At 38.6% G+C, this 13467-nt stretch overlaps 1 protein-coding gene and 1 non-coding gene across 11 annotated transcripts in view; one reads left to right on the top strand and one right to left on the bottom strand.

Moving 5' to 3' along the window:
* Positions 1-13467, bottom strand: part of CCDC66 (coiled-coil domain containing 66) — a 55112-nt gene that overhangs the window by 31411 nt on the left and 10234 nt on the right. For 5 of the 10 annotated variants that reach the window (XM_073811248.1, XM_073811251.1, XM_073811249.1 and 2 more), the window contains 3 exons: positions 12602-12767; positions 12308-12415; positions 10748-10883 (listed from right to left, as the gene is read on the bottom strand). In XM_073811248.1, the coding sequence (XP_073667349.1) occupies positions 10748-10883; positions 12308-12415; positions 12602-12767 (410 nt within the window). Of the gene's footprint in view, positions 1-9837; positions 9940-10747; positions 10907-12307; positions 12416-12601; positions 12768-13467 lie in introns of all 10 variants that reach the window. The other 5 variants (XM_019947518.3, XM_019947519.3, XM_033865159.2 and 2 more) reach the window with 4 other exon arrangements.
* Positions 3091-3196, top strand: LOC117314057 (U6 spliceosomal RNA). Its single transcript, XR_004528740.1, has one exon. It is a non-coding gene; the product is annotated as a U6 spliceosomal RNA (small nuclear RNA).

Below are 13467 nucleotides of genomic sequence, written 5' to 3'. Positions count from 1 at the left end.
TTTTTTTCCTTTTCTTTTTTTGGCCCCGCCATGCAGCATGTGGGATCTTAGTTCCCTGACCAAGGATCAAACCTGTGCAGTGGAAGCACGGAGTCCTAATAACCACTGGACCGCCAGGGGATCCCCCCCACCAGTTTTGAATAAGGAAGAGGATTTCCTTCCATAAAGTTTAATTTTGGAGGACTGAGATAGGATTCCTCTGATTCCAAGAATGCCAGTATAGAGAGGCAAAGGGAAACTTTAGCTAGGACTGATTCATTTTAGTCAAGCTATTGTATTTCTTTCTTCTGAAATTAGGCCATCAGTGGACTGGTACTAGTTTATAACTTAGTCACAACCCATTTCTGTTGTGGAAAGGGCTTCATAATTCACAAACACTCTTCTCAGAATTCTAAAGTAACTTGACAACAAATGGAATATAAAGGTTCTAGGCATTCAATTTTTATTCTACTGGGTTGTGACCAACTATTAAAAAAAATCCTGTCCTGTAAGTGCTATAAATCTAGAGAAATTCTTGTTGAACTCTGAACCATGCTATAATGAGCTCTTTTTGGTACATAACATGGATAGAAATGTTTTATGGATTATCCTTTATACCTGTGAAAAATAAAGGAAACCTCATTTAAAATGGAGTCAGAAAGCCCTGAAGGTGGAGCTCTCACCCATATATGACTCACCACAGCTTACAGACCCCACCAAGATTTCCTTCTCACTAGCAACAAGCTTCCCACCACCTGCAGCTACCACAGCCCTCCCCAATTTCCTCCTTTCCTCTACAAAATCAAGTTCCTCTCCTCTGTTCTCCAAACTTGCCTAAGGTTTGTCACAGTTTGCTTGTCCTGAATTACAACTGTCTACTATTCCCAAATAAACTCATGTTGCTGGTAAAATAACTTGCTCTTTTGTTTTTTAAGGTCAACATATCCTTCTGTGTGTCAGAAATAATACATAATATTTTTAAAAGTCAGAAAGTTGAAATGCCAAACAATGGAAAAGATAAAATATACGTAATATAGTGATGATTATTATATATGAATATCTTGGGCATTAATGCAGACTGGTGTTTGTGTATCTACTCATTAAGAAAATATAATACCAAAAGGATCCACATCAAACTCATATGCTGCACAATAACCACCACCTTCAAGAGTCTATACACACACACACACACACACACACAACTGTTAGAATAAAACAAACTCAGCGAAGTTGCAGGATACAAAACCAGGAGAAAAAAATCAGTTGCATCTCTATACACTAACAATGAACAATCTGGGAAAATAAAATAAAGAAAACTATTCCATGTACAATAGCACCAAATACTAAGAATAAAATACTTAGGAATAAGTAGGCCAAAGACATGTACACTGAAAACTACAAAACATTGCTGATAGAAATTAAAGACACAAATATCAATAAATGGAAAGACCCTACCTTCATGAATAGGAAGACTTCGTATTGTCAGGATTACCTAAAGCAAGCTACAGATTCAAAGCAAACCCTCTGAAAATCTTGATGTTTTTTGCAGAAATGGAAAAATGCATCCTAAAATTCATATGGAATCTCAAGGAACCCTGAATAGGTGAAATAATATTGAAAAAGAAAATTGGAGGACTTAACCACTTTCTGATTTCAAACCTTACTACAGAGAGGGGGAAGATGGTGGAAGAGTAAGACGCGGAGATCACCTTCCTCCCCACAGATACATCAGAAATACATCTACACATAGAACAACTCCTACAGAACACCCACTGAACGCTGGCAAAAGACCTCAGACCTCCCAAAAGGCAAGAAACTCCCCACGTACCTGGGTAGGGCAAAAGAAAAAAGAATAAACAGAGACAAAAGAATAGGGATGGGACCTGCACCAGTGGGAGGGAGCTGTGAAGGAGGAAAGGTTTCCACACACTAGGAAGCCCCTTCGCAGGGAGACTGCGGGTGGTGGAGGGGGGAAGCTTCGGAGCCGCGGAGGAGAGCACAGCAACAGGGGTGTGGAGGGCAAAGCGGAGAGATTCCCGCACAGAGGATTGGTGCCGACCGGCACTCACCAGCCCGAGAGGCTTGTCTGCTCACCCGCCGGGGCAGATTGGGGCTGGGAGGTGAGGCTCGGGCTTCGGTCGGATCCCAGGGAGAGGACTGGGGTTGGCAGCGTGAACACAGCCTGAAGGGGTTAGTGCACCACGGCTAGCCGGGAGGGAGCCCGGGGAAAAGTCTAGACCCGCCAAAGAGGCAAGAGACGACTTCTTCCCTCTTTGTTTCCTGGTGCTTGAGGAGAGGGGATTAAGAGCCCTACTTAAAGGAGCTCCAGAGACGGGCGCGAGCCACGGCTAACAGCACGAACCCCAGAGACGGGCATGAGACGCTAAGGCTGCTGCTGCCGCCACCAAGAAGCCTGTGTGCAAGCACAGGTCACTCTCCACACCTCCCCTCCCGGAAGCCTGTGCAGCCCGCCACGGCCAGGGTCCCGGGATCCAGGGACAACTTCCGCGGGAGAACGCACGGCGCGCCTCAGGCTGGTGCAACGTCCCACCGACCTCTGCCCCCGGTATGGTAATCAAAACAGTGAAACAGTGGCATAAAGACAGACATACAGAACAAATGAACTGAATGGAGAGCCCAGAAATAAACCCTTTCATATACAGTCAAATGATTTTCGACAAGAGTGCCAAGATGATTTGATAGGGAAAGAAGAGTCTGGCGCCGGGAAAACTGGATATCCACATGCAAAAGAATGAAGCTGGACCGTTACCTTACACCTATATAAAAATTAACTCAAAATGGATCAAAGATCTAAACTATAAAACTCCTTTAGAAGAAAACATAGGGGGAAGCTCCACAACGTTAGATTTGGCAATGATTTCTTAGATATGACACCAACAGCACAGGCAACAAAAACAAAGAATAGGTAAAATGGACTTCATCAAAATTAAAAACTTTTGTACAAGAAAGGACACTATGAAGTGAGTGAAAAGTCAACTCATGAAGGAAATACCTGTAAATTATATACCTGATAAGGAGTTAATAACCAGAATATGTAAAGAACTCCTACTACTCAACAAAAAAGAAAATCCAATTCAAAAATGGACAAAGGTGCTTGCTTCGGCAGCACATATACTAAAATTGGAACAATACAGAGAAGATGAGCTTGGTCCCTACATAGGATGACACGCAAATTCGTGAAGCATTCCATATTTTTATCCCAGGAATGCAAGGATTCTTCAATACACGTAAATCAGTCCATGTGATGCACCATATTAACAAACTGAAGGAGAAAAACCATATAATCACCTCAATAGAGGCAGAAAAAGCTTTCGACAAAATTCAACACCCGTTTATGATAAAAACCCTCCAGAAAGTAGGCATACAGGGAACTTACCTTAACATAATAAAGGCCATATATGACAAACCCACAGCCAACATCATCCTCAATGGTGAAAAACTGAAACCATTTCCTCTAAGATCAGGAATAAGACAAGGTTGTCCACTTGCACCACTGTTATTCAAATAGTTTTGGAAGTTTTAACCACAGCAATCAGAGAAGAAAAAGAAATTAAAGGAATCCAAATCGGAAAAGAGGAAGTAAAGTTGTCACTGTTTGCCAATGACATGATACTATACATAGAGAATCCTAAAGATGCTACCAGAAAACTACTAGAGCTAATCAATGAATTTGGTACAGTTTCAGGATACAAAATTAATGCACAGAAATCTCTTGCATTCCTATACACTAATGGTGAAAATCTGAAAGAGAAATTAAGGAAACACCCCCATTTACCATTGCAACAAAAAGAATAAAATACCGAGGAATAAACCTACCTAAGGAGACAAAAGATCTATATGCAGAAAACTGTAAGACACTGATTAAAGAAATTAAAGATGATACAAACAGATGGAGAGATATACCATGTTCTTGGATTGGAAGAATCAACATTGTGAAAATGACTGTACTACTCAAAGCAATCTACAGATTCCATGCAATCCCTACCAAACTACCACTGACATTTTTCACAGAATTAGAACAAAAAATTTCTCAATTTGTATGGAAACACAAAAGAACCCAAATAGTCAAAGCAATCTTGATAAAGAAAAACGGAGCTGGAGGAATCAGGCGCCCTGACTTCAGACTATACTACAAAGCTACAGTAATCAAAACAGTATTGTACTGGCACAAAAACAGAAATACAGATAAATGGAACAACAGGATAGAAAGTCCAGAGATAAATCCACACACATATGGTCACCTTATTTTTGATAAAGGAAGCAAGAATATACAATGGATAAAAGACAGTCTCCTTAATGAGTGGTGCTGGGAAAACTGGACAGGTACATGTAAAAGTATGAAATTAGAACACTCCCTAACATCATACACAAAAATAAACTCAAAATGGATTAAAGACCTAAATGTAAGGCCAGAGACTATCAAACTCTTAGAGGAAAACATAGGCAGAACACTCTATGACATAAATCACAGCAAGATCCTTTTTGACCCACCACCTAGAGAAATGGAAATAAAAAGAAAAATAGACAAATGGGACCTAATGAAACTTAAAAAGCTTTTGCACAGCAAAGGAAAACATAAACAAGACGAAAAGACAACCCTCAAAATGGGAGAAAGTATTTGCAAATGAAGCAACTGACAAAGTATTAATCTCCAAAATTCACAAGCAGCTCATGCAGCTCAATATCAAAAAAACAAACAACCCAATCCAAAAATGGACAGAAGACCTAAATAGACATTTCTCCAAAGGAGATATACAGATTGACAACAAACACATGAAAGGATGCTCAGCATCCCAAATCATTAGAGAAATGCAAATCAAAACTACAATGAGGTATCACCTCACACCAGTCAGAATGGCCATCATCAAAAAACCTACACACAATAAATGCTGCAGAGGGTGTGGAGAAAAGGGAACCCTCTTGCACTGCTGGTGGGAATGTAAATTGATACAGCCACTGTGGAGAACAGTATGGAGGTTCCTTAAAAAACTACAAATAGGGCTTCCCTGGTGGCGCAGTGGTTGAGAGTCCGCCTGCCGATGCAGGGGACGTGGGTTCGTGCCCCGGTCCGGGAAGATCCCACATGCCGCGGAGCGGCTGGGTCCGTGAGTCATGGCCGCTGAGCCTGCACGTCCGGAGCCTGTGGTCCGCAACAGGAGAGGCCACAACAGTGAGAGGCCCACGTACCGCAAAAAAAAAACAAAAACAAAAAAAACTACAAATAGAACTACCATATGACCCAGCAATCCCACTACTGGGCATATACCCTGAGAAAACCATAATTCAAAAAGAGTCATGTACCACAATGTTCACTGCAGCTCTATTTACAATAGCCAGGACATGGAAGCAACCTAAATATCCATCAACAGATGAATGGATAAAGAAGATGTGGCACATACATACAATGAAATATTACTCAGCCATAAAAAGAAATGAAATTGAGTTATTTGTAGTGAGGTGGATGGACCTGGAGTCTGTCATACAGAGTGAAAAAGTCAGAAAGAGAAAAATAAATACCGTATAACTAACATATATATGTGGAATCTTAAAAAAAAAAAAAAGATTCTGAAGAACCTAGGGGCAGAACAGGAATAAAGACACAGATGTAGAGAATGGACTTGAGGACACAGGGAGGGGGAAGGGTAAGCTGGGACGAAGTGAGAGAGTGGCATGGACTTATATATACTACCAAATGTAAAATAGATAGCTAGCAGGAATCAGTTGCATAGCACAGGGAGATCAGCTCAGTGTTTTGGGACCACCTAGAGGGGTGGAATAGGGAGGGTGGGAGGGAGACGCAAGAGGGAGGAGATATGAGGGTGTATGTATATGTACAGTTGATTCACTTTGTTATAAAGCAGAAACTAACACACCACTGTAAAGCAATTATACTCCAATAAAGATGTTAAAAAAAAAATGCACAAAGGACTTATAGACATCTCTCCAAAGAAGATATACAGATGGCCAATAAGCACATGAAAAAATGCTCAACATCAAGAATCATTAGGGAAGTGTAAATCAGAACTACGAGACGCCACTCCACATCCATTAGGATGGCTATCAACCAAAAGAAAAAAAGAAAAAAACAAGTGTTAGTGAAGATGTAATCAGAACCCTTGTGCACTGCTGATGGGAATGCACAATGGTGCAGGAGCTGTGGAAACGGTATAACAATTAAAAATAAAATTATCAAATTAAAACTGGTAAAAATTTAACATAAAAAGATAAAACATAAAATTACCATATGATCCAGCAATTTCACTTATAGGTATATACCCAGAAGACTTGCAAATACAGACTTGGAGAGATTATCTGTACATCAAGGTTCATAACAGCATTATTCCCAATAGCCAAAAGGTGGTAACAACTCAAATGTCCATCAACATTTGGATGAATGGATAAACAAAATGTAGTATCATACATAAAATGGAATATTTTCACCCTTAAAAAGGAATGGAATTCTGATACATGTTTACAACATGGATGAACCCTCTAAACATTAAGTGAAATCTGTCAGACACAAAAGGACAAATATTGTGTTAGTCCACCTAAACATACTGAGAATAATCAAATTCATAGAGACAGAAAGTAGAATGGTGGTTGCCAGGGGCTAAGGGGAGGGAGAAATGGGGAGTTACTATTTAATGGGTATAGTTTCAGTTTGGAATGATTAAAAAATTCTGGAGATGGATAGTGGTGATGGTTGCAACACAGTGTGAATGCACTTAATGCCGCTTAACTGTACACTTAAAAATGATTAAAATGGTAAATTTTATGTTATGTATATTTTACCACCACAAAAGGGTAAATTTGATGTTATGTATATTTTACCACCAAATTTTTACCACCGAAAATTAAGAGGAATTTTTTGTTGGCTAACTGCACAACTATGGTCTGGTGGTAGCAGTAAGAAGCTAGCAGAAAGATAACCTCACTTTCTATCCCATGTTAGTATGCTAGAATATACTCCCTTCACTTAAGAGGCTTCCCAGGAAGGGGTAGTCATTAGGGAAAGCCAAGGTTTCATGGAGGTGACGTATTCTCACAAAGGCTGAGGCTATAAGTAAATTTCTTAGAAACACAAAAAGAAATGTTAAGCTGCACAGTGTAAAAAAACATTTGGGCTGAACAATACAGGAAAGAGAATACAGGACCATTCAACTGGGGGAGGAGGAGTAAGACTGAGAATCAAGAAGAGGAGAGAGGAAAGGAAGATGGTGAGAGGATTGACTCTTAGCAGCCTCAGGGTTCAGAATGGACCTGTGCTTTGTAAATTATAACTAGAGCAAACTTTCATTAAACACTTGTTATATGTCAGCCACTGTCTTATGCACTTAATATGCATTACCTCATGTTTTTTTAATTTTTATTTTTTGCGGTACGCAGGCCTCTCACTGTTGTGGCCTCTCCCGTTGCGGACCACAGGCTCCGGACGCGCAGGCTCGGCGGCCATGGCTCACAGGCCTAGCCGTTCCGCGGCATGTGGGATCTTCCCGGACCGGGGCACGAACCCGTGTCCCCTGCATCGGCAGGTGGACTCTCAACCACTGCGCCACCAGGGAAGCCCCGCATTATCTCATGTTTTAACAAAATTGGCCTTGATGATTCTGCTTGCAACTAAATTTCTCCTCCTCTGAATTACATTAAGAGGTTAACTTAATATTCAAATAATATAAATGGTTGTGGCTATGGCTGGGATTTATGAAACCAACTGCTTTCAGGTATTTAAAGGGGGATTTTTTTGTTGCAGTTCATGTCCCCCCAGTAGCACCTCTCCATTATCTTACAGCATTCACACATAAATACATAAAAACTACATTTAAACAGTAAAAATATGCATAGGTAATCATACTCTAATCCTTGGTTGTCCAACCCTGGATTTAGTATATGATTTCCTTTCTAGTCTTTCTCCCATCCCCAACCCCTATCTCTGACTCTAAAATATAAATAACTTTACTGGTTTTCTAGATTATAAAAAAAAAATGACACATGCTATCATTCAAAAAAAAAAGCAAAAAAACTAAAAGTCACCTTAAATGGTTAATTCTTTATCTCATTAACAATCATAGTATGGATTACTCCCAGATAATAAATGACCTAAAAAGCCATGCAAAATAAGCAATAATAAATGACATGCTAACACTTCAACTGACATTTCGGTAACAGAAATACCTAATATTTTTAGCATTAAAGTTTTTTTAATCCTCATGTTGAAAAGTAAATAAGCTTACAACTGATTCTCAATGACGTCATGAGTAGTTTTATTTGCAGTTTTTAGTAGTATGTGCATGCATCAATTTCTAAACTTTAAAAACTTAGAATTATCATCCAGAACTATAGAGTTTTCCAAAATAACTTCTAGAAAGACTAATTTATTGCCTTTTAACATTTGGTCAAAGTGCTTTTGGGAACACAGAAAAACGTAATTCATATTTCATTCCTTTTGTTAACGTAAAATTATCAACAGACTATAAACTGATGTAAGCTAGTCAGTCCTATATGGAGCAGAACAAGCTGCCATGCAAACAATCTAACTGGCGGGGTTCTATAAGAACTCTACCAGTACTGAAAATGTCTACCACCAGAATCATACCTTTAGGTTACTGCCTTATTTTCAGAATACATTTGTTAAAATGTAAATGTTCATTAGGAAGGAAAAAAAGAAATAGTTAATAACTTTTTTAAAATTTAAGGAGCAGGGCTTCCCCGGTGGCACAGTGGTTAAGAATCTGCCTGTCCAGTATTTACAATAGCCAGGACATGGAAGCAACCTAAGTGTCCATCGACAGATGAATGGATAAAGAAGATGTGACACATACATACAATGGAATATTACTCAGCCATAAAAAGAAATGAAATTGAGTTATTTGTAGTGAGGTGGATGGACCTAGAGTCTGTCATACAGAGTGAAGCAAGTCAGAAAGAGAAAAATAAATACCGTATGCTAACACATGTATATGGAATCTAAAAAACAAAAAAAAAAGAAAAAATCGTTCTGAAGAACCTAGGGGCAGGACAGGAATAAAGATGCAGATGTAGAGGATGGACTTGAGGACATGGGGAAGGGGAAGGGGATGCTGGGACGAAGTGAGAAAGTAGCATTGACATATATACACTACCAAATGTAAAATAGATAGGTAGTGGGAAGCAGCCGCATAGCACAGGGAGATCAGCTCGGTGCTTTGTGACCACCTAGAGGGATGGGATAGGGAGGGTAGGAGGGAGACGCAAGAGGGAGGGGATATGGGGATATGTGTATACATATAGCTGACTCACTCTGTTATACAGCAGAAACTAACACAATAATGTAAAGCAATTGTACTCCAATAAAGATGTTAAAAAAAAAAAAAAGGAATCCGCCTGCCAATGCAGGGGACACGGGTTTGAACCTGGGGACACGGGTTTGAACCCTGGTCCAGGAAGATCCCACATGCCGCAGAGCAACTAAGCCCGTGCACCACAACTACTGAGCCTGTGCTCCAGAGCCCGCAAGCCACAACTACTGAGCCCATGCACCACAACTACTGAAGCCCACGTGCCTAGAGCCCGTGCTCTGCAACGTGAGAAGCCACCACAACGAGAAGCCCAAGCACCGCAACGAAGAGTAGCCCCCGCTCACTGCAACTAGAGAAAGCCCGCGCACAGCAATGAAGACCCATCGCAGCCAAAATTAAAATAAATAAATTAAAAAAAAATTTAAGGAGCATACTGCACTCAATAAAAATTAACTGGTGATTTAAAAGAGTATTTATATTCACTTCTTCAAGGAAAATAAGTTATATAGTCATCATGTACTAAAGAGCTTATATATTCAAAGTAATGACATTTAGAACTTACCTCTAAAATCTGACTAGCTCTAGGCAGTGAATGCCTGTCAGCCTGGATCACCATTACCTGACTGGGAGACTGTGACAGAATGCTAGAATAGCTAGCAGAAGTCTAACAACAAAACGATAAACAAGGGTACTTTTTTGTCTAGTATTAAATACATGCAAAATTTAAAGGTCCCCAAAGCACTACCCGAGGGACACATGGTATATACTTATGTTTGATAAGCAATCACTTATGTTTGATTTGATAACCTTGTAGTGAATACCACATGGTCAGTGGTAGAGTTTTGTGGTCATCTATAACATCGTGGAGCTCTTTTATAGGAGCCTAAAGGAGGTGCCAGGGGCCTTTACACTCACCTACTAACATAGTAAGACTATTTACAGAATGCAAACAGAGTAGCTGAGGTCATAATTTAATTCAAAATAACGTTGTTTTAAAATACCATATGAAAAGTGAGTTTTAAAAAAATGAATAAGCTTCAAAAATAAGCTTTATGAGGGACTTCCCTGGTGGCACAGTGGTTAAGAATTTGCCTGCCAATGCAGGAGACACGGGTTCAAGCCTTGGTCGGGAAAGGTCCCACATGCCGTGCAGCAACTAAGCCCGTGCACCACAACTACGAAGCCTGCGCTCTAGAGCCTGTGAGCCACAACTACTGAAGCTCGTGCACCTAGAACCCATGCTCCACAACAAGAGAAGCCATTGCAATGAGATGTCCGTGCACCGCAACGAAGAGTAGGCCCCGCTCACCACAACTAGAGAAAAGCCCGCGTGCAGCAACAAAGACCCAACGCAACCATAAATAAATAAATTAAAAAAAAAAAAAGCTGTATGATATAAACAAGGCTTAGCATTAAAAAAGTGCAGTTAAGGTATTTTATATTCCATAAGTGCCTGATTTTGACACTTTTACCTTAGCCTGATCGAGAATTTGAAGTTTTTCCCATACTATTTTATCACTTTCAGATTTTTTCCATGGATTATTCCATTTTTCAGACGCGTCTTTTTCTTTCTTCTTTAAAGCAACCTGTTCATCTGTAAATAATGTCCTTTTTAAAAAAATATACAAAAACTGTAAAAAAAAAAAATGACGTAAACAAATCATGACCTTCTTAAAGAGTGCGGATTCCAACACAGATCAAAACTGTTTTTTAAGAAGGAGATTAACTCACAAGACAGAGAAGAATTTTAAGGATATGGAATAAAAGAAAATGTTTAATCAGAACCAAATTTAAGTATGGCATAAATGGATGTAAAAATGTTTGTTTTACTACAATTATAAATAAGGAGCAATTTTTTCAGAACATATTTTATATTATGCTAATTACTGTGAGGTTCTACTCTACAGTAATGTTCATTTAATTATTACTAAAAGGCTTAAAAGCTAGAACTCTGGAGTCAGAGAACCCTGGGGTCAAATTCAGGTTCAACCACTTCCCGGCTGTGTGACTGAAGGCAGAATGATGTTCATCCCTCTAAACCCCATTTTTTATTCTGTGAAATCAGAGCAATGATGATGTCTATTTTCAGTATAGGGCCTCACACAAAGTAAATATTTAATAAATGTCAGCCATTATTATTTGTAACTGCTGAAAAGGTACAAAAAATCATGTGTCCAAATTTGTACTGAACAAACATTTAAAGCTGCAATTATGATATAAAACACATCAGATCTCCAAACCTTCTGATACTGCTACCATACATTTAATTTCTTTATTATTCTATTACTTTGACTTCCAACATCAATTCATTCCCTATTTCTTCGCTTATCTTTTTCTAGATCACCTGTCCTGAAGGGTTGTGACTAACTGGTAGGACTTTCCAGTTCAGTGGACAGTGAATCCCATCTTCATGCTTTTAGTACAACTATTCCCAAGTACAACTATTACCTCATGTATTTTCCAAACTCTGATACCTGGACCCTAAGTCTAGTCCAAGAAGTAACAGGAGTTTCTTAGTTATTATCTTACTTACCTTAAGACCCTACTTAACAGAAATTATAACTTTTTCTGTTATGATGTCTACAGACTGAAGAAAAGAAATAAGCTTATTTTTGTATGGGATATACTGATTGATATCATATTGATGATTCTTGATTAGAATGTTTTAATTTTTAAAATGAATTATTTTTAAATAAAACCATCTTTAACCCATAGAATTTCTGTAATGGAAAAATATTAAAATGGATTCTCAGGAAATGAGAAATGTTTAGGAATCTTTGAGCTCCAGAAGGGTACTGATGATACTAATGTTCATCTGTGGCTTTTGGTGCACACCACAGAGCAGAAAACAAAAAGGTATAACATAAGGGAATGTGAAATCACAAAGTTTCTTATGCCACTTGCAGAAAACTACTCTAGATGGTGAATGTTATAAAACAAGGTTTTTGATAATATCATACTGCAAGATGTACTTCATCCTCAATATACATTCCTTAAGCCAACAAAACTATAATAAAATGTGCAATAATTACCTACCAAGCTCTTTCCTCCACTGGGCTTTTTTTGCTTCCAACAAACCTCTATCACGTTCTCTTTCTCCCAGAGTACTGAATATGTCAGCTGGTTTCCATATATTCTCTCTAAGACAAGACACAAAAAATAACAGAAACCTTATCATATGTTTCTATACAACTTACTCCATAAATATTAAGTAATAAACTTTTAAATAGCTCTAGTCTTCAGAGTAAATATTTCACATACAAGTCAAGGAAAAGTAAAACCATATTCCCAAGATGACCCCACAACAATAGATGTGAGTTACATACGTGGCAATTTTCTGCTCATACTGATTAGATGTCACCTGATTTTCATTTAAAACAGACTTTTTTTCATCCTGAACAGATGAAATGGCCTCAGTTTTCTGCGGAAGTCCCACGATGTTCTCATCCTTTGGCTGATCAGGAATATTGTTTAAATTTAGACTATACTGACCTAGAAGGTAAAATACATGTTTTAAAATTAATACTAAAATTACATCTATTATAATACCTTATCTTGATACAGTTACGCAGTTTTAAAAAACACGGCTTTACACATCATCTAATTAATCACCTCTCACAGCAGTCCTTGCAGTGCGTATTACGATTCCCTTTTTGTCAAAAGAGGAAACTGAGCCTCAGAAGTTAAATGGCCCAGAGGTATGGCCACAGCCATGCAAACTTTTGTTTCAAATAAGAAAACAAGCAACAACCAAAAAAACCTCCATTTACTCTTGCCAACAACACTTTTACAAATAATATAAATGATAATACAAATCACAACTTAAAGGAGAATAAATGCAAACAGCTTTATAAAAAACTCATTACCTTGCCCTTATTTTTCTCATTTAGCTGGGAAAGCAATCAGTGATGATCTTTTCCATGGACCACTGTCTCTATATCCCAGCTGTATCTATTCCAAATGTTTTACACAGGGCTCATATGCTTGGCTCAAAAATCCCTCAATGTGATAGTTCTCCCAATGGAGAGAAAGCATATCTAATATGCGGGTCATTATATGATTAGGCAAATTCTGCTTTTAACTTTGTTGATATCATCTCTCATTACGCCTAGTAAGTTTTTATTTTTTGTTCTTTGAACTAGAATTCTAGCCTTAAAGATAAAAGTTAGCTCCCTGACTTCACAAAGAATAA

Source organism: Tursiops truncatus, chromosome 10 (assembly GCF_011762595.2).
Source record: "Tursiops truncatus isolate mTurTru1 chromosome 10, mTurTru1.mat.Y, whole genome shotgun sequence".
NCBI lineage: Eukaryota > Metazoa > Chordata > Mammalia > Artiodactyla > Delphinidae > Tursiops > Tursiops truncatus.
This window is presented reverse-complemented; position numbering and strand designations above follow the sequence as displayed.